The sequence below is a fragment of the Balaenoptera borealis genome (assembly GCF_965194805.1).
Source record: "Balaenoptera borealis genome assembly, chromosome: 1".
In the NCBI taxonomy this organism is placed as follows: Eukaryota; Metazoa; Chordata; class Mammalia; order Artiodactyla; family Balaenopteridae; genus Balaenoptera; species Balaenoptera borealis.
The window spans coordinates 192,830,118-192,855,866 of NC_138860.1; the positions used below are offsets into that span (position 1 = coordinate 192,830,118).

Sequence of the window (25,749 nt, forward strand, 5' to 3'; positions counted from 1 at the left end):
AGACCTAACAAATGAAGAGGAAATAGGCAGTCTACCTGAAAAAGAATTCAGAATAATGATAGTAAAGATGATTCAAAATCTTGGAAATAGAATGGAGAAAATACAAGAAACGTTTAACAAGGACCTAGAAGAATTAAAGAGCAAACAAACAGAGATAAACAACACAATAAATGAAATTAAAAATTCTCTAGAAGGAATCAATAGCAGAATAACTGAGGCAGAAGAACGGATAAGTGACCTGGAAGATAAAAGAGTGGAAATAACTACTGCAGAGAAGAATAAAGAAAAAAGAATGAAAAGAATTGAGGACAGTCTTAGAGACCTCTGGGACAACATTAAATGCACCAACATTCGAATTATAGGGATCCCAGAAGAAGAAGAGAAAAAGAAAGGGACTGAGAAAATATTTGAAGAGATTATAGTTGAAAACTTCCCTAATATGGGAAAGGAAATAGTTAATCAAGTCCAGGAAGCACAGAGCGTCCCATACAGGATAAATCCAAGGAGAAACACGCCAAGACACATATTAATCAAACTATCAAAAATTAAATACAAAGAATATTAAAAACAGCAAGGGAAAAACAACAAGTAACACATAAGGGAATCCCCATAAGGTTAACAGCTGACCTTTCAGCAGAAACTCTGCAAGCCAGAAGGGAGTGGCAGGACATATTTAAAGTGATGAAAGAGAAAAACCTACAACCAAGATTACTCTACCCAACAAGGATCTCATTCAGATTTGATGGAGAAATTAAAAGCTTTACAGACAAGCAAAAGCTAAGAGAATTCAGCACCACCAAACCAGCTTTACAACAAATGTTAAAGGAACTTCTCTAGGCAGGAAACACAAGAGAAGGAAAAGACCTACAATAATAAACCCAAAACGATTAAGAAAATGGTAATAGGAACATACATATCGATAATTACCTTAAATGTAAATGGATTAAATGCTCCAACCAAAAACATAGACTGGCTGAATGGATACAAAAACAAGACCTGTATATATGCTGTCTACAAGAGACCCACTTCAGACCTAGGGACACATACAGACTGAAAGTGCGGGGATGGAAAAAGATATTCAAATGCAAATGGAAATCAAAAGACAGCTGGAGTAACAATTCTCATATCAGACAAAATAGACGTTAAAACAAAGACTATTACAAGAGACAAAGAAGGACACTATATAATGATCAAGGGATCAATCCAAGAAGAAGATATAACAATTGTAAATATTTATGCACCCAACATAGGAGCACCTCAATACATAAGGCAAATACTAACAGCCATAAAAGGGGAAATCGACAGTAACACAATCATAGTAGGGGACTTTAACACCCCACTTTCACCAATGGACAGATCATCCAAAATGAAAATAAATAAGGAAACACAAGCTTTCAATGATGCATTAAACAAGATGGACTTAATTGATATTTATAGGACATTCCATCCCAAAACAACAGAATACACATTCTTCTCAAGTGCTCATGGAACATTCTCCAGGATAGATCATATCTTGGGTCACAAATCAAGCTTTGGTAAATTTAAGAAAATTGAAATCATATCAAATATCTTTTCTGACCACAACGCTATGAGACTAGATATCAATTACAGGAAAAAACCTTAAGAAATACAAACACATGGAGGCTAAACAATACACTACTAAATAACTAAGAGATCACTGAAGAAATCAAAGGGGAAATCAAAAAATACCTAGAAACAAATGACAATGAACACACAACAACCTAAAACCTATGGAATGCAGCAAAAGCAGTTCTAAGAGGGAAGTTTATAGCTATACAAGCCTACCTTAAGAAACAAGAAACATCTCAAATAAACAACCTAACCTTACACCTAAAGCAATTAGAGAAAGAAGAACAAAAAAATCCCAAAATTAGCAGAAGGAAAGAAATCATAAAGATCAGATCAGAAATAAATGAACAAGAAATGAAGGAAATGATAGCAAAGATCAATAAAACTAAAAGCTGGTTCTTTGAGAAGATAAACAAAATTGATAAACCATTAGCCAGACTTATCAAGAAAAAAAGGGAGAAGACTCAAATCAATAGAATTAGAAATGAAAAAGAAGTAACAACTGACACTGCAGAAATACAAAGGATCATGAGAGATTACTACAAGCAACTATATGCCAATAAAATGGACAAACTGGAAGAAATGGACAAGTTCTTAGAAATGCACAACCTTCTGAGACTGAACCAGGAAGAAATAGAAAATATGAACAGACCAATCACAAGCACTGAAATTGAAACTGTGATTAAAAATCTTCCAACAAACAAAAGCCCAGGACCAGATGGCTTCACAGGCAAATTCTATCAAACATTTAGAGAAGAGCTAACACCTATCCTTCTCAAACTCTTCCAAAATATAGCAGAGGGAGGAACACTCCCAAACTCATTCTATGAGGCCACCATCACTCTGATACCAAAGCCAGACAAAGATGTCACAAAGAAAGAAAACTACAGACCAATATCGCTGATGAACATAGATGCAAAAATCCTCAACAGAATACTAGCAAACAGAATCCAATAGCACATTAAAAGGATCATACACTATGGTCAAGTGGGGTTTATCCCAGGAATGCAAGGACTCTTCAATATACGCAAATCAATCAACGTGATACACCATATTAACATATTGAAGGAGAAAAACCATATGATCATCTCAATAGATGCAGAGAAAGCTTTTGACAAAATTCAACCCATTTATGATAAAAACCCTCCAGAAAGTAGGCATAGAGGGAACTTTCCTCAACATAATAAAGGCCACATATGACAAACTCACAGTCAACATCATCCTCAATGGTGAAAAACTGAAACCATTTCCACTAAGATCAGGAACAAGACAAGGTTGCCCACTCTTACCACTATTATTCAACATAGTTTTGGAAGTTTTAGCCACAGCAATCAGAGAAGAAAAAGAAATAAAAGGAATCCAAATCGGAAAAGAAGTAAAGCTGTCACTGTTTGCAGGTGACATGATACTATATACATAGATAATCCTAAAGATACCACCAGAAAACTCCTAGAGCTAATCAATGAATTTGGTAAAGTAGCAGGATACAAAATTAATGCACAGAAATCTCTTGCATTCCTATACACTAATGATGAAAAATCTGAAAGTGAAATTAAGAAAACACTCCCATTTACCACTGCAACAAAAAGAACAAAATATCCAGGAATAAACCTACCTAAGGAGACAAAAGACCTGTATGCAGAAAATTATAAGACACTGATGAAAGAAATTAAAGATGATACAAATCCATGGAGAGATATACCATGTTCTTGGATTGGAAGAATCAACATTGTGAAAATGACTATACTACCCTAAGCAATCTACAGATTCAATGCAACCCCTATCAAACTACCACTGGCATTTTTCACAGACCTAGAACAAAAAATTGCACAATTTGTATGGAAACACAAAAGACCCCTAATACCCAAAGCAATCTTGAGAAAGAAAAACGGAGCTGGAGGAATCAGGCTCCCTGACTTCAGACTATACTACAAAGTTACAGTAATCAAGACAGTATGGTACTGGCACAAAAACAGAAATATAGATCAATGGAACTGGATAGAAAGCCCAGAGATAAACCCATGCACATATGGTCACCTTATCTTTGATAAAGGAGGCAAGAATATACAGTGGAGAAAAGACAGTCTCTTCAATAAGTGGTGCTGGGAAAACTGGACAGCTACATGTAAAAGAATGAAATTACAACACTCCCTAACACCATACACAAAAATAAACTCAAGATGGGTTAAAGACCTAAATGTAAGGCCAGACACCATCAAACTCTTAGAGGAAAACATAGGCAGAACACTCTATGACATAAATCACAGCAAGATCCTTTTTGACCCACCTCCTAGAGAAATGGAAATAAGAACAAAAATAAACAAATGGGACCTAATGAAACTTCAAAGCTTTTGCACAGCAAAGGAAACCATAAACAAGACGAAAAGACAACCCTCAGAATGGGAGAAAATATTTGCAGATGAAACAACCGACAAAGGATTAATCTCCAAAACATACAAGCAACTCATGCAGCTCAATATCAAAAAAACAAACAACCCAGTCCAAAAATGGGCAGAAGACCTAAATAGACATTTCTCCAAAGAAGATATACAGATTGCCAACAAACACATGAAAGAATGCTCAACATCATTAATCATTAAAGAAATGCAAATCAAAACTACAATGAGATATCATCTCACACTGCTCAGAATGGCCATCATCAAAAAATCTACAAACAATAAATGCTGGAGAGGATGTAGAGAAAAGGGAACCCTCTTGCACTGTTGGTGGGAATGTAAATTGATACAGCCACTATGGAGAACAGTATGGAGGTTCCTTAAAAAACTACAAATAGAACTACCATACGACCCAGCAATCCCACTACTGGGCATATACCCTGAGAAAACCATAATTCAAAAAGAGTCATGTACCAAAATGTTCATTGCAGCTCTATTTACAATAGGCAGGACATGGAAGCAACCTAAGTGTCCATCAACAGATGAATGGGTAAAGAAGATGTGGCATACATATACAATGACATATTACTCAGCCATAAAAAGGAACGAAACTGAGTTATTTGTAGTGAGGTGGATGGACCTAGAGACTGTCATACAGAGTGAAGTAAGTCAGAAAGAGAAAAACAAATACCGTATGCTAACACATATATATGGAATATTAAAAAAAAAAAGAAAGAAAGAAAAAAAGAAAATGGTCAGAAGAACCTAGGGGCAAGACGGGAATAAATATACAGACCTACTAGAGAATGGAATTGAGGATACGGGGAGGGTGAAGGGTAAGCTGGGACAAAGTGAGAGAGTGACATGGACATATATACACTACCAAACGTAAAATAGATAGCTAGTGGGAAGCAGCCGCATAGCACAGGGAGATCAGCTCGGTGCTTTGTGACCACCTAGAGGGGTGGGATAGGGAGGGTGGGGTGGAGGGAGATGAAAGAAGGAAGAGATATGTGGACATATGTATAGGTATAACTGATTCACTTTGTTATATAGCAGAAACTGACACACCATTGTAAAGCAATTATACTCTAATAAAGATGTTAAAAAAAAAATTAGACGCAAGAGCATAAGGGAATTGAGATTAAAATAAAAGGTACATTTTGGATCAGTAGCAAAACTTATTCAATAAAAGTGGGAAAATATGGCTATCATTAATAAATTCTAGATATAGCAACTAGTTAAAAGTAAAAAAATAATGAAACTGTAAAAGTATCAGAAACCTGGGAGACTTGAAGTAAATTATTCATTAGGAATACCTTAATAAGATACAAAGAAAAAAGGATACATTTAATTATATAAGAATTAAAATTTTCCTCATGGCAAAACGCACTACAAAGGTCAGAAAACAAGCAAAAGAAATAGGGAAATATATTTAGAAATAGATATGCTTTCTTTACAACTTTTGAGAGAAGCACATGTTTCTTCTTCCTTTAACCTGTTATGTGGGTATTAATCTATAATGTAAGTGCATGGTTCCTTTCCTTTAACCTGTAGTGTGAGATTTCATCTGTATGGTAAGTGCATGGTTCCTTTCCTTTCATCTGTAATGTGAGTGTCAACATGGGGCACTGTTTCCAAGCACAGACTTTGGATGTTCCTGTACTGGTCCCATCACTGACCATCCACAAAAACTTGCAAATGTTACTTTACTTTCCTGGGGGTTAGAGTCTTACCTAAGAAATGGAAGCAAAATAAACCTTCCCCCAGGGATAATAGAAGGTTTAAAGGAGTAAATATGTAAATGACTTAGGACAGTGCCTAGTACAACAGACATCAATATAAGTACTTATCAATTTTTTAAAGAGACAGATGAAAGAAATAAAATGTGGTGATTTCAATCTATTGATATATATTCTTGACATTAAACTACCTTTTCATTCAAAAAAAAAAAGATTCATCCATGTCTTTTTGTGGCTTGAAAGCTTTGTTCTTTTTATTGCTGAATAATAATTCCATTCAATAAATGTAATAGTTTATTCATAATCCTATTGAAGGACATCATGGTTGCTTCTAGTTTTTTGTTTTTTGTTTTTTGAAATTATAAATAAGTCTGCTATAAACATTCACATTCAGGTGTTTGTGTAGACATAAGTTTTCAAGTCAGCTGGCTAGACACCTAGGAATGGAGTTGCTGTATCATATTGTAAGACAGTGTTTGGTTTTTTAAGAGTCTGACACAAACTGTCTTCCAAGACAACAAACGGTTCCCACTGTACCGTTTTTCATTCCCACCAGCAATGAGTGAGTTCCCAGGGCTCTGCACCCTCACCAGCAGTTGACATTATCAGTTTTTTATTTTGTCCATTCAAATAGGCATGTCATGGTATCTCACTGCTGTTTGTTTTTTTTTTAATTTATTTATTTATTTATTTTTGGCTGCGTTGGGTCTTCGTTTCTGTGCGAGGGCTTTCTCCAGTTGTGGTGAGCGGGGGCCACTCTTCATCGCGGTGCGCGGGCCTCTCACTGTCGCGGCCTCTCTTGTTGCGGAGCACAGGCTCCAGACGCGCAGACTCAGTAGTTGTGGCTCACGGGCTTAGTTGCTCCGCGGCATGTGGGATCTTCCCAGACCAGGGCTTGAACCCGTGTCCCCTGCATTGGCAGGCAGACTCTTAACCACTGCACCACCAGGGAAGCCCTCTCACTGCTGTTTTAATTTACAATTTCCTAATGAATAATTATGTTAAGCATCTTTTCATATGTTTACTTTTCAACTGTGTATTTTCTTTGGTGAGGTGTCTTCATATCTTTTGCCCATTTTTTAATTGGGATTATGTTATCTTATTTTTGAGTTTTAAGAGTTCCTTGTATTTTTTGGATGCCAGTGTTTCATCAGATATGTATTTGCAAATATTTTCTCTCAGTTTGTGGCTCTTTTTTCATTTTCTTAACAAGACTTTCACAAAGCAGAAATTTTCACTTTAATGAAGTCTCACTTGTCGATTTTTTCTTTCATGGATCATGCTATTTGTGTCATATTTTAAAAGTCATCACCAAACCCAAAGTCATGTAGGTTTTCTCCTGTCTTCTTCAAGAAGTTTTACAGTTGTGCATATTATATTTATGTCTGTGGTTTATTTTGAGTTAATTTTTGTGTAAGGCATAAGGCCTGTGTCTAATTTTTTTGGTTTGTTTTTGTATTTGAATGTCCAGTTTTCCTTTTGGAATATTTATTGAATGGCTATACTTTCTCCATCGAATTGCCTTTGCTCCTCTGTCAAAGGTCAGTTGACTGTATTTGTGTGGGTCCATTTCTGGGCTCTCTATTCTGTTGCATTGATCTGTGTCTCTTCTTTTGCCAATACTATGCCTTGTAGCCTTATTCCTACAAGGCTTACTTGTAGCCTTATCGTAAGTCTTGAAATCAAGTCATGTGTCTCTCCAACTTCATTCTTCTTCATTGTTGTTGTCTGTTCTAGCTACTTGAGCCTTTCCATACAAACTTCAGAATCAGTTGGTCAATAAATGCAAAATAGCTTGCTGGGATTTTGATTGGAATTATTTTGAATCTGTAGATCAAGTTAAGAAGAATCAACATCTTGATAATACTGTCTTCCGGTCCGTGAACACGGAATATCTTTCCATTTCTTTACATATTTGATTTTTTTCATCAGTGTTTTATAGTTTTCCACATATAGGTCCTGTACATATTTTGTTAGATTTATACCTAACTTTTTCATTTTTTAGGTGCTATTGTAAACGGTATTGCTTTGATAATTTCAAATTCCAGTTGTTCATTGCTAATATATAAGAAAGCAATTTGTATATTAATCTTGTATCCTGCCACCTACTATAGTCTCTTATTAGTTCCAGGAGTTTTTTGTTGTTGTTGTTTTGTTTTGCTTTGTTTTGTTTTTGTTTTGTTTTGCTTGATTCTTTGGGATTTTCTACATAGATGACCATGTCATCTGCAAATAGAGTTGTATTACTTCCTTTCCTGTCTGTGTTACCTATATTTCCTTTTCTTGTCATATTGAACCAGTAGGACCTCTCATGTGATGTTGGATAGGAGAGATGAGAGAGGACAGTGCTGCTTGTTCCCAGTCTTAGGGGAAATCACCCAGTCTCTCACTGTTAACTACCATGTCAGCTCTGGGTGTTTTTTAGATGTTTTTCTCTGTTCGGTTTTTTCATCTTTTTCCTTTGTGCTTCAGGTTGGATCATTGATACTGATCTATATATGCTGACACTAATACTTTCTTTTGCAGTATTCAGTGTGTTGTTAAACCTAAAAAATGAATTCCTCACTCTTTTTATTGCATTTCCATTTAGTTCTTTTTTAGAGTCCCATTTATCTGGTAAAATTCACCATCTATCTACATATTTTTCCGTCTTTTGTACAAGACCCCTTCTCTTAATTATCATGGTGATTTTAAAGACTTTGTCTGCTAACTCTGACATCAGGTCACCAACGAATCCACTTTGAACTGTTTGGGGTTTTTTTCTTGGTTATGGGTCACATTTGCCTGTTTCCTCATGCAGGAGGATTTCTCCCAGCTTTCCTGCCCTGGCCCTGCCTTCACCTGCATCACCGCCATGCATTATGGGAGGCCCCAGAGAAAGAACCAGAGCCTTGTGTGACAGGGGCTCCTTGGAACCCGGATCCCTCCCTCCAGCCCACGGGCAGGAGCAAAGGGCTTGTTAAAAATCCCCGCACTCCATGCCCCTCCTGGAGGAGGCCTGCCCCTCCTCCTGCCCCGGTTGCAGGTGAAATAGCCGCAGGTCCCTCTGGTCCTGGGAGGGCTCGGCCCTTTCTGGAATTCGGTTCACTCAGGTTTCTTGATGTCTTCAGCTCTCATGTCGCCTCTCCAGCTTGCTGTCCTTGTTAGGTGGTAGCCACAGTCTGCTTAGACTTTCTGCGTCCTAATGAGAAGCAAAGACCCCTTCTCCCCCACCATCTCTTTGGCCAGAGCTCAGATGCCTAGTTCACTCTTCCACCGAGGGCGTGGCCCCTGTCCAGAGGCCCTGGGTTGCTGAGACCGGCAGACGCCGTGGGGCAGACAGACATAGCACCCACCGAGCACTGCATCTCTGTTTCTGATCCACGGGGCCGTCCACGGTTTGCCTCAATCCATGCATCACTTTTCTCCTTTTCCACTGGACTGGGGGCCCCTTACGGGCAGGGCCCGTGTGGGACTCAGACCTGAATCTCCAGAGCCCAGCACCAGGGCTGGTCGATAATATTAGCAAATGTTGGATTCATGGATGAACAAATGGATGGGTGGAAAGAGCAGGCACTAACAGGTGGAGGAGAAACACCTCTCCCCACCCCCCCACCCCCCAGATCACACGTCTCATAAACACTCCCTCCAATGGCCAGGCCCCCAGGGGACACCCAGCACGTTCAGGGCCTCCTACACCCTCTGCGGTCTCAGGGACCGGGCTGAACCGGGTCCCAGGCTTGCTCACGGCCCTGACCTGGATGAGGCCCTATTCCCTCCTGCCCAACTCTCCGTGGGTCTCCCTGATGGGGAAGGTGGCCAGGCCTGGTGGGCTCTCTCCCTGGACCTGACCCTCCCCCTTCCCTCCACTCACGCCCCCTTCCTGCACCCCCTCCAGGCCGATGCTGACCAGGCAGTGCCTGCCCCCCACGTAGTGGACAAATGAGGGAGAGCGACTTTGCACTTTCAGCTGCCCGCACAGGTGGAGGGGCTGGAGCTGAGGCCAGTGTGTCAGAAAGAGACCCCCCAGAGGACATCCTTTCCCCCTTAAAGGGCCTATCGTCCCTGTCTTGGTAGACCCCAGGAGCTGCCCACCCTGGCCTGGGTGAAGCCCATGACCCCGCGGTAGAGGAGGATGTCAGAGGGCACTTCTTAGGGGAAGAGGTCCTGCCTCAGGACCCCTCTGGGCCCGGCAGCTGCGGCCCCAGGGCCGGTGGGCCTGGAGAGTGAGGCTGACAAGCCAGGGGAGACCCCTCCCCCTCTGCTCAGGTTTGAGTTCTGCTGGAGCCCCTGTGTCTTGGTTGCCTGGTGACCCGCCCTCACTACAGCGGGAAGGGGTCGCAGCCCTACACAAGGAATACCCAGAGCCCCCAGGACCCCCCTCCGCAGGAGAATGCCTGTGCTGCCCCAGGTCGGCCCCAAGGCAGCCGGGAGGCGGTGGCGGCAGAGGGAAAGCTGAGTGCTGTGTTTCTCCCCAGGGAAGCAGCTGCCACTCTTTACTAGCCGGCTTTGCTTCTCAAAGGAAGAGAAGACCACTGTAAAACGAACACCCCGAGGTAGCCCTGTCTTCCCTCCCAACACGACCCGAGCAGGGGGGTGCTAGGAAATGGCACCCCGCATGGCCAGGCTGGGTTCCACTGCAGGCCCGGGGGTGTGCGGCAGGACAGGGGGCCCTGCCCAGGGTACCAGGGTCCCATGGGGAGAAAGGGCAGTGGCAGGGATGCAGCCGTGAGCACCTGCTGGATGCAGAATGCTTCCTGGGCGCCTGGGAACCGGCAGTTCCAGGGAGCTGCTCCTGCGGTTCGGCAGGTGCACAGTGATACAACCAGCAGGTGAGGGGGTGGGGGGCTGGGAGAGAGTAAGGGCGTGCAGGGACGGGACCGCACAGGCAGGCTGTCTGGAGGAGGTGACGCCTGATGGGTGAGTGCTGGCTGGGCCGACAGGCAGGAGGGCAGAATGGCCAGCTTCAGCCCTCAGCCGTGGGGCTCAGAGGGTGTAAAGGGGCTCCCAGGTCACTGCAGGGGTCAAGCCAGAATGAGCTTACCCTCACTTAAGGCTCCAGGCCTGGGCCGCCCAGGGAGGATGCAGGCTGCCCTCCAGATGCCCTCAGGGCCCAGGCTGGACCGCCCATGGGGGTGGGGGTGACCGAGGTTTAACCCTGCCCGCCCTATCCCTCCCCACCCCACCTGTGCGCCGCCCACCCCGCCAGCCCCACCGGCACCGATCGTCCTCGCCAAGTGCCCACACTGCTCCTTGCCCGCAGACATCCAAAAGCCCAAGGACACAGGCGAAACCTGCACCACCCCTGGCTGCGTGATGGCAGGTAAGCCCCCCTTCCCTCCGAGCCCTCCACAGCCCCATCAGGGGGCTCGGGGCCCCAGTGACGCTGGCACAGGCACTGCTCGAGGCCACGGGGAGCCACCCCGCTCCTGAGGCACGGCAGCGGGCTGGTGGGCAGACCCTGGATGTGCCTGGGGGCAGGGACTCTACTGCGGGTGTCTCACCTCCCCTGCCCCCCAGGAAGCTGCTCCCCTGCTGCAGAGGCCCCCGTGACCACAGCGAAGCTGGCACAGGGACCCCAGGCACTCTTTTTTGCATTTACAGGAAGAAGGTCACACAAACACACACACTCTCTCAAGTTTTCTCCCAGGAATTTGTCTTAAAATTGGGCGCCATGTGCCATTATTTGCAGATAAAACACAGTGAAAATGGTATGAAGAAACACTAGTGTAAAAACTCAGAAATGTGATTTTTCTGCCCACGTTGGGGTAGTGGATGGACTCCTGTGGCGCTGCCCCCTGCGAGGTCCCAGCCAAGTGGAACGGAAGGCGAGGGAGGGTCCTGGGTTGGGGTCCAGCCTGGCCACCTCTGCTGACAGCATCCTGCCGGGAACCTGGGGGCCCCACTGTCCCTGCCTCATGGGGTTCTGGGAGCAAACCCATCTCCTCCAACAGAAAACAAACCCCTGTGGTGGGCGAGAGCCGCCACAGGACACACTGACACACTGACCAGTAAGGGGGCTCCAGGGGCAGGGCCAGTGCTGACCCCTGGCTGTGAGCCGGGCAGGCTCGGCCAACACCTGGCCATCTGTGGGACCGCAGGCGTCCCGGGTTCGCAGATGTGTGAGCGGAGGATCGGAGAGGTCACGGGGTCCAAGCTCACGTGGCTGATAAGTGGGATCCTTAGAACTGGAGGCCCTGCTGCCGACCTCCCTGAGGTCCCGGGGTGACTAACACTTCTGAGGGCACAGGGCCGTGATTGAATACCCGACAGCCCATCGGGCTGTCCACACCGGATCTCCCCTCTTCCTCTGCACCCCCTGGGGACGAGCAGCCGCCAGGATCCTCCAGAACATGGACCCGTCCAAGGACCCCTGTGACGACTTCTACCAGTACGCGTGCGGGGGTTGGCTGCGGCGCCACGTGGTCCCCGAGACCAACTCGCGATACAGCGTCTTCGACATCCTCCGGGATGAGCTGGAGATCATTCTCAAAGGTGAGCGCGGCCTCCACCGGAGGAGTGGGGACAGCCCGTCGAGCCAGTGGGCACCGGGGAGAGGGAGTCCCCTGGGATAAAGGCCTCCACTGGGTGCGGCAGGGACACAGGCACCTTTGACCTGACCTCCCCAGCAGCCTCCTCAGGCCTCTGTCCAGCTTCTCCTCTGCCCACAGGGGTGCTGGAGAATTCCACCACCAAGGATCGGCCAGCTATACAGAAAGCCAAGATGCTGTACCGCTCCTGCATGAACGAGAGTGAGTGGCCGATGGAGCTGCCCCGCCAGGACCCCGTTCCAGGACCCCGTGGCCCTGCGACAGGGCACGGTGGAGTGGGTGCCACCCCAAACTCGTGCCGGTGGGAACTGTGTGCCCCCCCTGCCTGGCCACCGGGCCCAGGTGCCCTACGGGGTCCAGGCTGACTGCCAGCTGCCCGGGACCGGCTCACACCCTGACCCCAGCCAGCCACGCTGTGCCCGGGCAGGAGGAAGACATTGAAGAGTCTGCCTGGGAGGCCCAGGGAAAATGCACCCGCACACGCGTGTGTGTGTGTGTGCGCGCGCGTGTGTGCGCACGTGCGTGCCTGTGTGTGGTTTGCAGGAAACGTTATTCAGGACACTTGGTAAAGACGGTAAGAGGCAGACTCTTCAGGGCCGTCTCAGTAGGTGCAGGCGTCGCTGCAGTGGGGTCTAGCACGGGGAAGGAGATTGGGTCCACTCCAGATACAGCGAGGGCAGGTAGGGGAGGGTTTATAGCCGAGGGGCAGGAGGGGCTCAGTGAATGGAAGACTACTAACAGGAAACATGGCGGGGGGGGGGCGTGTCTGGCAAAACTAGCCTAATGGGACTCTTGCTGAAGGCAGGCCGGGCAGTCAGACATCACCTGGGGGACAGTGAGGGGTGAGGACTCCAGTCAGCTACCGAGAGGGATCAGATATTCAGCGGGCGGGGGCGTTCTGGTTAAAATGACCACGCAGAGTTCTCGCTAAAACTGGATTTTACCAGGAGGTGCAGTGATGGACCCAGCAGAAGGTTCAGGAGCCTGACTAAGACAGAATCAAGAGATAATCTTACTGTGTGTGTGTGTGCGTGTGTGTGTGTGTGTGTGTGTGTGTAGATGCAAATGCATGTCTATTGTGTGTGTGTGTATATGCACGTGTGTAGGAATGTGTGTGTTTATGTGTTTCTGTGTGTATATGTGTGTACACGTGTATGTGTATTATGTCTATGTGTATGTCTGTGTGTCTATATGTGCATGTGTGTATGCATGTATATATGTGGGTACGTATATATGTGTATATGCATATGTATGTCTATGTGTATAGGCATATGTGTGTTTGTGTGTATATGTGTGTGTAGGTATGTGTGTATGTCTATGTGTGTATATGTGTGTATGTGTGTATTTAGGTGTTTTGTGTGTACATGTGTGTACATATATATGTGCATATGGGCATTATACCTATGGTGTGTATGTGTGTATATGGGTATATATGTCTATGTGTGTGTAAGTTTGTGTGTATGTGTGTATGTCTGGGTGTGTGTTTGTGTGTATGTGTGTGTTGTGCGGCAGGGGTGGGGGGGAGTTTCCCAGTGCTTTGGTTCCTGTTAAGAGGACTCACACATTTGGGCCCCTCCGGCCCGTCTTCCCTCAGGCGCCTGCCTGGGGGCCTGCAAACCCAGCCTGTGGTTCCGGCTGCTCTGGGGGACCACTTCCCCTCCTCGGCACCAGGGTTCGAGGCTGGCTGTTTCCCCGGGGTCTCCTGGAGGGCGGGGTTTGGTTCTGGTGTACCTAATAGCGAGATTGTAGGGCCCCCAGCATTATCGTGGTGTCTCCATGGGGTCCTGGGCTGGCACACTCCTCTCCTCCCCATGGAAACAGGAGGTCACGTGGTCCAGTCTGGCCAGCACCTGCCAGGTGAAGGAGATGTGCTGTGTTCCCACCTGTATAGAGTTTCTGGCCTGAGAGACCAAATACACAACAGGACAATGGCCAGACCGTGTATAAAAATACAACCCTGACCCCCGGTCTGCAGCCAGGCGGCCCGGCCGTCACCTACGGGAACCAGCCCAGGCAGCCAAACAGTAACTCCTGTAATGATCTGCCCGAGACGGCCGACCTGACCCGTCACTGGCAGCTCCCTAGATTTTGTCCCTGCTCCCAACTCAGGACCCAAGAAAGAAAGCCCAGCGTGCCCCCACCAGCCACGAGGGACACCCTGCTTCTCCCTCCCCCAGGCCCCAGCCCCCATCAGGGCGCCCTTGGAGCCGCCCCCCTCCCCCTGGACTGCTCCCCTCCCAGCCCGCCCCTCCAGGTCAGGCGACCAACCGGCGAGGCCCTCCCCGCCCCGAAGCCTCCACCCGTCAGCAGCGGGCCAGCTCTATTCCCACCTTTGCGGGTTCTTATGCCAAGTTCTCCCAAGCTTCCTGGGCGCCCCCATGCTGGGCAGCTGTGCTCCGTGCTCTGTCAGCAGCTCCGTCCACCCAATGCTGGAGCTGGAGGGCTCGCGGGCTTCCCAGCCGCCGGCTTGGACCCCCGCCCCTGCCCGTTCCCGGCCTTCCAGAACACCGCCTGGGCTTCTCTGAGCTTCAGGGCCTCCCCTTCCACACCCTTGTCCTGCTGGCGCCTGTGCTTTCATCAGCCCCAGGCCCTTTCCCGCCTGCGTCCCGTCTCTGCTCTTTCCAGGCCCCTGCGTGTCCTGTGCTGCAGAGTCTGCACCGGGAGGGCCAGTCTCTGCCCTGGGCGCCAGCATCCCCGCGGGTCCATGTGCCCGCGGGCGTCACGCCCGCCCCCCCCACCTCCCCGCCAGGGCATCGGGTGAGCGACCGCTCCCTCCCCTCTCAGGTGAGATAGAAAAGCGAGACTCGCAGCCCCTGCTGGACATCCTGGAGGTGGTAGGAGGCTGGCCAGTGGCCATGGACAAGTGGACCGAGAGCATAGGTAAGGCAGGGCCTGGTGGCAGCCTCGCGTGGGCGGGTGGCCCTGGGCCTGGGGCTCCTTGGAACACAGACCTTCCAGGCCCGAGCTGGAGAGTTTGCAGCAGCTGCTGACAGGCTCCCAGCGGCTGGTGCCCTCCACTCTGCAGAGGGGCTCCTTCCAGAGCCCTAGGGAAGGGCCCGGGCTCCGGCTCTCAGCGTGGGCTCTGCTCCCTGTACTCGGGGGGTGGGGTCACACAGCGCTGCTCGCAGGGCCCTATTGATCCCCGTGGGCTCTGTGGGGATAGTTCCGGGATCCCCTGTTGCACGAGGGGCGGGGCTAGGACCCCAGGTCCTGGCAGGTCTCCAGCGAGGGGTGCTGGCCCCCAGGGCCCCGGTGGGAGCTGGAACAGCAGCTGGCCGTGATGAACGCGCGGTTCAACCGGCGGGTCCTCATCGACCTCTTCATCTGGAACGACGACCAGGACTCCAGCCAGCACATCATCTACGTACGAGCCGCGCCAGGGGGCCGCGTAGGCCGGGTCCCCTGGGCCTGGCTGGGGGCTCCCGCAGGGCAGCGGGGGGACAGCTGTTACCACAGGGGGCGGGTGGCCCGCGTATGCTCCCAGGGCCCTGCTATCATCCACACCTGCAGTTCGGGGGACCTGTGCTGATGGTCTGGGTTTCTGCTGGGCCTTCTGGGGCCCGTGTCCTGACCAGAGGGGCGGCCCAGGTGCCGAGCTGGTCCTCGGGACGGTCCGTCCAGGCCTTTGGCACCAGCACAGAAAGCCCGACCTCAAAGAGCCACCACTGGCCACAGATAGGCCGCAGAGGACCCCGCGTGGAATATACACTCCGCTCTGGGAGGGGCGCTGTCCGAGGCCCTGTGGGTGGCCCGCACCCCCTGGCCACCGCTCAGCCCACCTGCAGTCCAGCCCCAGAGCGGGGGTCGGGGCCCAGTACCTGCACACGCTCCAGATGGAGCGCCCGTTCCCGCCAGGCACAGCATGGTGGAGGGGAGGGGGCTGGGCCCACCTCGGCAAGGCTAGGGGTGTCCCAGCTCCGTGCCCAGGTTCCCACGCTCTGTCTCCAGATAGACCAGCCCACCCTGGGCATGCCGTCCCGAGAGCACTACTTCAGTGCGGGCAGCGACCAGAAGGTGAGTCGGGGGCAGCCCGACACTGGACCTGCCCCCACTGGCGCTTTCCCGCCGGCCCCTTCCACTCTGGGCGCCCTCCGCCCGTCACTCCAGGCCCACCTGTGGCCCAGCTCCCTGTGTGTCCACTCGACACTAACCCCCCAGCTAGCCTTTGTGGGCACTTGCGTGGCTCAAGCCTGGCGCTGAGGGCTGGACACGCAGACGTGGACCCCTGCCTTTGTCACCATCATAGGGGTGTCCCTGAACCCCCAGAGGCAGGATCAGCCCTGCAGCCCCGAGGGGCACACCCCGCCATCCCCATCTCGCCAGGGCAGGACTGCGGTCCACACCGCCGGCTCACTGCACAGGGCCTGTAGAGATCCGAATGCAGGCCACCCGGGCCCTGAGCCCGCTCCCTGAGCCACCCGACTCCTGCACCCAGGAGAAGAGAAATGGGGAACCGAACAGCAGCAAGGCGCGCGGGACAGGGCCAGGGGGTGTGGAAGGAGGAGTCGGGGAGGAAGAGGGGCAGCAGACTGAAAGACAGGGGTGACGTGGCCCACGGTCTGGACGCAGTGTGGTGGGCCTCGTGGAGGAGGTGGGCTGTGAGCTAGGCTGGGAGGGTCCCGCCAAGAGAAAAGACAAGTGTGGCCAAAAGAAGGAGCCGTGGAGTGGGCAGTGGGGCTGGGAGAACAGCCCAAGGAACCCAACTCAGAGCAGCAGGGACTGGGGCCCCTGGAAGGGCTCACGCCTGGCAGCCATGGATCAGGCCCGGCAGCTGCTGGCCAAGACCGGCGTGGGGGCGTCAGCCCAGCCTGATGCCAAGTAACTGGGGAAAGGTGGCCTCTGTGGTTCCTGCCTGCAAACGAGGAAACGCCCCCCCCAGACAGGCCCCAAGAAGGCGGGTCCAGGAGGAGCACACAGCCTCAGGGCCCAGCTCCTGATGCCCGGCCTAGGCGAGCCTGGCTAGGGCAGCCCGTCTGAACCCTGGCGCCCGATGGCTCTGGGCCTTTACTAGCACCTACTGTGTGCCCCGCACTTTATATGCAGCTGTGCGGTCCACTGGAATAGGTCTCCGGTCCCGTGCGAGCTGCTCAGGCACTGGGGTCACACATAGAAGGGATGCAGCAGGGAGCCCGGCCCTGAGCGTCTGGCTGTGGGTGGGCGAGCAGCCCATCCAGCAGGTCTGGGGAGCAGGTGCCGTCCACCCACGGGGCTCACAGCCTCCCCACCCACCGGCTTGCCAGGAGCATGAGTTCCAGCGCTGAGGGCCCCTGGTTTGGGAGGCGTGGGCCATCTGGAACCCCCAAGCCGATGAGCACCCCGAGGGCTGCTTTGTGGCATATGCCCACCCCACCCCCACAGAGAGCTCCATGGGGCCAGGGTGGCCGAGGCCGCCAGACTGTGTCCTCATCCTTTGGCTCAGGTACGGGAAGCCTACCTGCAGTTCATGGTATCGGTGGCCACGATGCTTCGGGCGGACATGAACCTCCCCAAGAACAGCGACCTGGTGCGGGAGGACATGGCCCAGGTGCTGGAGCTGGAGACGCAGCTGGCCAACGTGAGGCCGCGGACCGGGGGCGGACGGGGTCGGGGGGGGTCAGGCCAGCTGCCCCGAGCCTCTGACCACCCGCCCCGCTGCAGGCCACAGCCCCCCCGGAGGAGCGGCATGACGTCACCGCCCTGTACCACAGGATGGACCTGGAGCAGCTCCAGAGCAAGTTCGGTCTGAAGGTGAGTCCCAGCCGTGCCTGCCCCGCCTCTCTCCCCTACGCCTCAAACACGCCCACCCCAAGCGGGGCCCACGGGACCGGTCACCCAAACGGGGACATGTCCACACGGGGACGGCAGGTGTCAACTGGCTGCCTGGGGATGCGGGGCCACCCACCTGTGACGTGGCCGTTGCGACGTCCCAAGTCTTCTGAGCAGGGGAGCGGCCTTGGGGGGGGAGTCGCTGACCCGCCCGCCCGAGTCAGGCAGGCCCCCCGCCCGGGGCTCCCTGTCCCCAGGCCCAGCTCGGGGCCCCAGCGCAGCGCTGCCCCTGACAGGGGGCCCCACGGCCGGACCCCCGGACCCTCCCCCTCCCGCTGGCCAGGCTTAGGCTCCGGGCCTGGGCTGGAGAGGGGCAGCCCAGCCCGGGAAGGGGGGCTCAGGCCTGCACCCCCCGAGGCCCCGCACTCACTCCGCCTGCTCTGAGCAGTCAGAGGGGCCTCCTCCTGTGGAAGGAGCCAGCTGACTGCGGCGACTGGGGCCCAAGTCAGAGGGAGGAGGGTGCAGCTGCGGACGGAACCCACCGTCAGAGGCAGGACCCGAAGCTCCTTCCTCTGACCAGAAAACCTAAGTGTCTGGAGCCATAAAACAAGACGGGAAAACTCGGAGGGGACCCTGCCCGGGGCTCCTGCACCTGGTGCTCCAGAAGGCCCCATCGTCCCCCGCGCTTCCTTCCCGGCTCCCAGTGGTGGCCTGCTGTGACACCACCCCGCACCGTCCGCCAGCTCGCCCCCTCCCAGGCGGGCACTTTGAGGGGCCAGCCGTGCTCTGGCACCGACTCCATCCATGAACAAAGCAGGCAGCCCCCGCCCAGGGCTTGGGTCGGAGAAAAAGAGATGTGGCCTGCAGAGTGTGTCGGAGGGCAGGCAAGGGGGAGACAGAGGAACAGCGAGTGCCAAGGTCCTGAGGCCGGGGCTGCAGGGCGGCTGGGCGCGAGCCGAGGCCAGGGAGGGAGGGTGGACCGTGTCGGGCCTCCGGGGCCATTTTGAAGGCACCGGCTTTGATGGGACAGGACTTGACTCATAGCGAAGAGAACTTGGCTGCTGAGGACACAGGGAAGGGACTGAGGGCCAGAAGCAGGGAGACGGGTCAGGAGGCTGCAGCACAACCTAGGCGGGACCAGGTGGCGGCCTGGGACAGCGGCAGCGGAAGTGCTGAGAGGCGTGGCTCGTGGATGCATTTGGAAGGGAGAACCAGCAGGACTTGCAAATGGACCAAACGTGGGCAGTGAGAGGAAGGGAACGCAGATGGCCAGAAGGTGCCGTGGAGACGCCCCGGAGCAGGGGTGGCCACGTGCAGGAACCCAGGGCTCGCGGTGTCTGGACTATAATGCGTTTATAGAGCTTAGAATTGCCACACGTGAGCACATCCACACAGCCCCCTCCCTGCCCTCCTCCCCAAAGCAGCCAGCACCCGGCTTCCACCACACGCGTGCACTGGGCTGCTTTCTTCTACGCTCTGTGTAGGTGAGACTACATCTCACCGTCATTACGTCTCATCTCGCTGGGGCAGCAGCAACCCCTCACTCACCCTGATCACTGTACGATCGATCCTAAGAACACACAACAGCTTGTGCCCCTGTTCTCCTCTTGCTGGGCCTCTGGCTCAGTTCCACTTCTGGACTTTTCTGAGCGATGTTGCTACGTTCATTCTCACGCACATCTTTTGGCATGCACACGCGAGCATTTCTGTCAGGTGTCCACCTAGGGATGAAGTGGCCAGGTCTTAGGACACAGGTCATTCGAAAATCATCACACAGATTTACACTCCCCAACAGGAGTGTGTGAAACGCCCCCTCCAGTGCTTGGCGGTGCTCGTTCCTTCCGTCTTAGCCCATCTATGGGTGTGTTGCAGATGAACGTGTTGCGGAATTTCATCTGGGTTGGATTTGACTTTCCCTGAGCACTACTTCACACTGACTGCCCAACGGAGGCCCCTTTTGTGAAGTGTCTGCGCAAGTCTCTTGCCCACCTGTACTACTGGGATATCTGCCTTCTTCTCACTGATTTTTAGTTCTTTGAATACCTTGGATGTGACCCCTTGGTCAGTTTCTGTGTAGTAAATGTCCTTTCCAGTGGGCAGCCTGCTGTTTTACTTTCATACTGGTTTTTTTTTTTAAAGGAGGGCTTAAAATAGTCCAATTTATCAAAGACGGATGGATCCTTTCTCTATGGCTAGCGTTCATTGTGCTCTGCTTAAGAAATCTTTGCCTGCCAAGGTTGTTTAGGTCGACAGTCTACCTTGAGTTGATTTTTTATATACAGTGAGAAGAAGGAATTGTTTCATGTGCTCCTTGTGGCTGTCCAGATGATCTAGCACCATTTATTGAAAAGACTCCCCCATTAGCCACTGCACTGTGTGCCAACTTGATTAAAGACCGAGTGTCTTTTTGTGCACTTGTGCCTGTGTGCACGTCTGGGTCTGTGCGTTTGTACCTGTGTGTGTATTTCTAAACTCTCTTCTGTTCCATTGGTCTCTCTGTCTATTCACGTGCCGGAACCTACTGCCTCCATTGTTATAGCTTTGTGATAAGTTTTGATGTCTACCAACTTTGTTCTTCAAATCGATTATTCTTGATCTTTTGCACTTTCTTACAAGACTCAGAGTCAGCTAGTCAATTACACACACACACACACAAAATGCTGCTGAGATTTTGACAGGGATTGCTTGAAATCTAAGCATCAATTTGGGGAAGATTCACATCTTCCCAAGGTTGAGTCTTCTGATCCACGAAACTTCCATATATTTATGTTTTCTTTCATTTCTCTCAATAAGTTTTATAGTTTCCTACTTCAAGGCCTTACATATCTTTCATCACATTTGTTCCTAGGTGCTTGGTTTTTTAATATTATTGTAAATGGTATCATTTTGCAATTTCTCTTATTGTTTGTTGCTAGTATACAGCAATACTTTGTATACAGCAATTTTACTCAAAGCATGTAGTAGTTCTAATAGTTTATCCTTTAATATTTTATAGACACAGAATCATGTCCTTTGTAAAAAATAAGTTTTATTTCTTCCCTTTCCAATCCTTGTTGATTTTCTTTTTTTCTTGTCTTATTGAACTGGCTAGGACTTTCAGCATAATGCTGAAGTCATGACAGTAGCTATCTTGTTTCCTTCCTGATCTCAGAAGAAAAGCTTGCAACATTTTGCAAGCTTTCATTTAATTTTGTTTGCTGTAGAGTGGGGTTTTGTTTGTTGTCACTGCTGCTGTTGTATAGATCCTTTTATTAGATTACAGAACTTCCATTTCGATTTGCTGAGTCTTTTTCATGAATAGTCAATTTTAATATGCCTTATCTGCATCTATTGAAATTACCATGTGATTTTCCTTCTGTATTCAGTTATCATAGTGAATTATATTGATTTGATTTTCAAATGTTACACCACACTTGTATTCCTTGAGTAAATCTAATTTGGCTGTGTTGCATTATCCATTTTATATAGGTATGGATGAATTCCGATTGCTAATATTTTGCTTAGAATTTTTGTATCAATTAGCATAAATGAGACTGGCCTATTGTTATCTTTCCTTTTAATATCCTTATTTTGGTATTAAGGTTATTCTTGGCCTCATAAATCAAGTTGAAAGAGTTTTCTCTTTTTTCCTTCTCTGGAAAGTTTAAGATTGGCATTATGTCTTCCTTAAATGTCAGATAGTATCCGCTAGAAAAGCCAGATGAGTCTGGAAATTTCTATGTGGAAATATTTTAAATTAAATAATCCAGTTTCTTACATACAAAACTATTTAATTTTCTATCTCTTCTTTCATTTTTTGCTAAATTGTGTTTTTCCAGGAATTCTTCCATTACACTTGAATTTTCCAATATATTGCCATAATCTCTTGTTACTGTTGGTAGGCTCTGTAGTAATGTCACCCGCCTTTTTCCTGATTCTGATTACCTGCACCTTCTCTCTTATTTCTTGAATATTCTTTAGAGGGGGCTGGGTTTCTTGGATGCCCAAGAACTGTGTCTACCTCTCCATCTCTCCCTCTTTCTCCTCACTCCCTCCTTCTCCAGGGATTTAACTGGACTCTCTTCATACAATCTGTGCTATCCTCTGTCAAAATCAAGCTGCTGCCAGATGAGGAAGTGGTGGTCTACGGCATCCCTTACCTCCAGAATCTTGAAGACATCATCGATGTCTACTCATCCAGGTGAGGCTCAAGGAAGGTCCCAAGAGGTGGTGTCAGCATCTTTCCCCTGCTCTCTCCTCATCCCCAACAGCTCCTCCTCTCAGGAGAGGACCCCATAAAGCATTACTCTGAGGCGCGAGGGACAGGACGGGGTCAAATGTTTGTGGCCAATGGAACCTTACGTTAGAGATGCGAACCCTTCCTTGGGTCATCCAGGGGCAGGCAGGATGTATCTGGGGGTCGTCTTGGAGATTTCCTCCACCACCCTGAAGTCTCCGTTTGGTGTGGAGCCTGCTGTCCAAGGGCCCATAAACCACACCCTCTCCCTGGGCAAACAGCACGCACCTGTTCTATCCGCTGCCCTCTGCCTCCTGCCCCAGGACCATGCAGAACTACCTGGTCTGGCGCCTGGTGCTGGACCGCATCAGCAGCCTGAGCCAGAGATTCAAGGATGCACGCGCAAACTACCGCAAGGTGAGCGACGCCCTGCCCCTGCACCGAGCCTGGCCTGTTTCCTTGATAACACTGACCACCTGCTGTGGGCCTGCACCAAGGTCCACCCTGGGATCAGAGCTGTGATCCAGGCTCATGAGACACGCCCTCTTGGGGCAGCGTAACGATAAGCCATCGACAAAGCACAATCTGCTCTTTCAAGACCAGCAAGTAGGATGTGAGGGGAGGGGGTGAGGGCAGGGAGAGCCTCTCTGTGAAAGTGACCATGGAGACCTCAAGGCACGAATGACCCAGGCCAGATTCCCAGGAGCAGAAACAGCTAGTGCAGAGGTCCTGGGGCAGGGACCCCAGGGTCACATTGGGGAAGGAAGGAGATGAGGTCGCGGAGGCGGGGGAGGCAACCATGGGCCAGAGCAGCATGCGGATTCCACGTGCACTGAGAGCCACTGGGGTGTTAAGAGTGGGAACCACAGTCCGATGCCCTGCTGGTGTGGTCATTCTGGCTGCTGCGGGGGCACAGGCCGAGTGGAGGCAGGTGCCATCATCGGGGGGGGAGGGTAGACCAGGGCGTCGGCACTAGATGGAGGTGCTGACGACAGGCAGTTGAGGTGTGGATGGGGGGGGGGATGAGGAACGGGGGAGTCGGGGGCCTCTGAGGTTCTTCACCAGGGACATGGGGTGGGCAGAGGTCCGGCCCCGATCCGGGAGATGGTGGCAGAACAGGTTGTGGCGATCAGGCCTCCTGCTTTGCCGTCTTGGGCTGAGGACACTATGAGCCAAGCATGGAGCAGGGAGCTGAAGCCCAGAGCTCAGAGGACAGAGAATGAGTCACACTGACTTCCGAAGAGGCAGCAAACCCCACAGCCCCGGAACGTGTGGCCAGATGCTGGGCGGAGCTCCGAGGGGGCCAAGATGTGGGGCCAGAAATCTGACGGGGGACACATTTCCATCTTGTGCCGTGTCCCCAGGGACAGACGGGCACACATTCTCATCGTCATTCTGGAGATGGGAAAACCAGGGCCCAGACAGCTGGCGGCTCACGGCTGAGCTAGACAAGGCCCCCAAGGTCAACGCCAGCCTGTGCTTTGGGGTAGGGCTGGAGTCCTTGAGAGCCGAGTCGGCCAGACAGCCAGGCCAGGGTGGCAGGGACAGGGGACAAGGAGGAACTCGGGACCGGGCAGGGCACCCGCACCCCGGGGTCGGCCTGGGCCGGGAGTCCAGGCCTCCAAACTGCACACCCGGTCCTCCCACACCAGGGGTGGTGTTCAAAGGGAGTGTCTGAGTTCACCAATGTCCCCCACTGGCCCCTGGGCACGCTGGGGCCAAGGCCAGGGAAGCAGACATTGGTAAACGTGGTGAAATGAAACGTGCCAGGCGCTGTACGGCACGACGGTAGAGGAGGTGCGCTGGCGGGAGTGCGTCAGCTACGTCAACAGTAACATGGAGAGCGCCGTGGGCTCACTCTACGTCAAGGAGGCCTTCCCCGGGGACAGCAAGAATGTGGTACGTGTCTGGCGACCCCACCCTGGGCCAGGGGACACCAGCCCGTGGCACCTCTCGCCCCAGCAGCGCCTGTGTGCTCAGCGGTACCGGGGAGCACGTGTTTGCCCGGCGCCCCATCACACAGCGGGATGCGGGGAAGCCTTGCCCGCCCCAGGCCTCTGGTCCCCCAACAGCTATCGGCCCCGACCCCCAGCCCCGCGGGCCTGCCTGGGAAGGGGACAAGTTGTACGAGGCGTGAGTCCAGGGCCTGGCAGGCCCTAGGCCCACCCAGGACAAAGTGCTGCCATGTGGACCCTGTCCCAGGGGATCAGATCCCGCCCCCAACCCCCCACCACGTTTGGAGTGGCCCCCTGCAGAGACCCCAGGGCCGATCAGCCAGGCACCAGGGTCATGCGCTCCCCCCAGGTCGGAGAGCTCATCGACAAGCTGCGGGCAGTGTTCGTGGAGACCCTGGACGAGCTGAGCTGGATGGATGAGTCATCCAAGAAGAAGGCCCAGGAGAAGGTGGGCAGGAGGCTGGGGGAGGGTGGCCCCAGTGCGAGGGGCACAGGGTAATCATCGCCACCGCCTGGGGGGTGGGGGGCTCGCTCGGGAAGGGGCTGTGGGCAGAGGTGAGACCCCCCAGCACCCCCGCAATGGGTGGGGGCGGCCACGGCCACAGGGAGCAGGAGCCCCTCCGGGCTAGTGTGACAGACAGCAGCCAAGCAGCTCTGCTCGGCCCCTCCCCACCAGACCCCTGGCTGGCGGCCGGGTGCGAAGGTCGGTCTCACCCTTCCACGTTCTGTCCCCATTAGCCTCCCCACAGCCTGCAAGGAGGGCGAGTCCCTTAGCCCCTTACCCACATGGCGGGGGCAATGCCAGGATGCCCACAGTGGGGCGGGCATGGACCGGCCCCCCTCTCGTCCCTAGGCCATGAGCATCCGGGAGCAGATTGGGTATCCCGACTACATCCTGGAGGAGGGGAACAAGCACCTGGACGAGGAGTATTCCAATGTGCGTGCCACCCCAGACAGCCCACCTGTCCCCTCGCCCCAACCCAACCCGCCCCTGAACCAGCCCGCAAGGACCTTGGGCCCTCAACTACCGGGGGTGGATTCCGTACATAACTCAGCCACCTGGCCACATGCTCTAGGGGCTCTAGCATCACCTTCCATTACAGGTGGGGAAACCACGGCCGGGAGGGCCTTGGATCTCGCCCAGTAAATGCACAGAGCCGGGGTTGGCCCCTAATCCACCTGCAGCCAGAGCCTGTGGGCCACATTTGGGACTGCCTGGCGAGTCCTGAGGCCAGTCCCCAGCCGCCCTTGACCTCCCTTACCCCCGGGCCCCTCGAGGACCCCACACGCATGCCCACCCATCTCCTGTAGCTGAACTTCTCGGAGCACCTGTACTTTGAGAACGGATTGCAGAATCTCAAGGCTGGCGCCCAGCGGAGCCTCAAGAAGCTTCGGGAGAAGGTGGACCAAAACCTGTGAGTGGGGATGGAAGCGGGGGGGGAATGGGCCAGCGGGGGAGGGCGGTGGGTCTGACCCAGAGCCCCCCTGCACCCGCCCTCTGCTTGTGGGGTCCCAGGGAGAAGCCAGGGCTTTGGACTGGCCTAGACCCTGCCCTGGCCGTTGGCCGTGCTGGCC

General features: G+C 52.1%; 1 protein-coding gene across 3 annotated transcripts in view; it reads left to right on the top strand.

Moving 5' to 3' along the window:
* Nucleotides 1-25,749, top strand: part of MMEL1 (membrane metalloendopeptidase like 1) — a 41,966-nt gene that overhangs the window by 13,479 nt on the left and 2,738 nt on the right. For 2 of the 3 annotated variants that reach the window (XM_082367209.1, XM_082367208.1), the window contains exons 2-15: nucleotides 10,971-11,030; nucleotides 12,041-12,202; nucleotides 12,379-12,459; nucleotides 15,043-15,138; nucleotides 15,504-15,622; nucleotides 16,207-16,272; nucleotides 17,678-17,812; nucleotides 17,896-17,985; nucleotides 22,047-22,183; nucleotides 22,543-22,636; nucleotides 23,990-24,118; nucleotides 24,524-24,622; nucleotides 25,028-25,111; nucleotides 25,486-25,589. In XM_082367209.1, the coding sequence (XP_082223335.1) occupies nucleotides 10,971-11,030; nucleotides 12,041-12,202; nucleotides 12,379-12,459; nucleotides 15,043-15,138; nucleotides 15,504-15,622; nucleotides 16,207-16,272; nucleotides 17,678-17,812; nucleotides 17,896-17,985; nucleotides 22,047-22,183; nucleotides 22,543-22,636; nucleotides 23,990-24,118; nucleotides 24,524-24,622; nucleotides 25,028-25,111; nucleotides 25,486-25,589 (1,456 nt within the window). Of the gene's footprint in view, nucleotides 1-10,185; nucleotides 10,264-10,970; nucleotides 11,031-12,040; nucleotides 12,203-12,378; nucleotides 12,460-15,042; nucleotides 15,139-15,503; nucleotides 15,623-16,206; nucleotides 16,273-17,677; nucleotides 17,813-17,895; nucleotides 17,986-22,046; nucleotides 22,184-22,542; nucleotides 22,637-23,989; nucleotides 24,119-24,523; nucleotides 24,623-25,027; nucleotides 25,112-25,485; nucleotides 25,590-25,749 lie in introns of all 3 variants that reach the window. The other variant, XM_082367210.1, reaches the window with a different exon arrangement.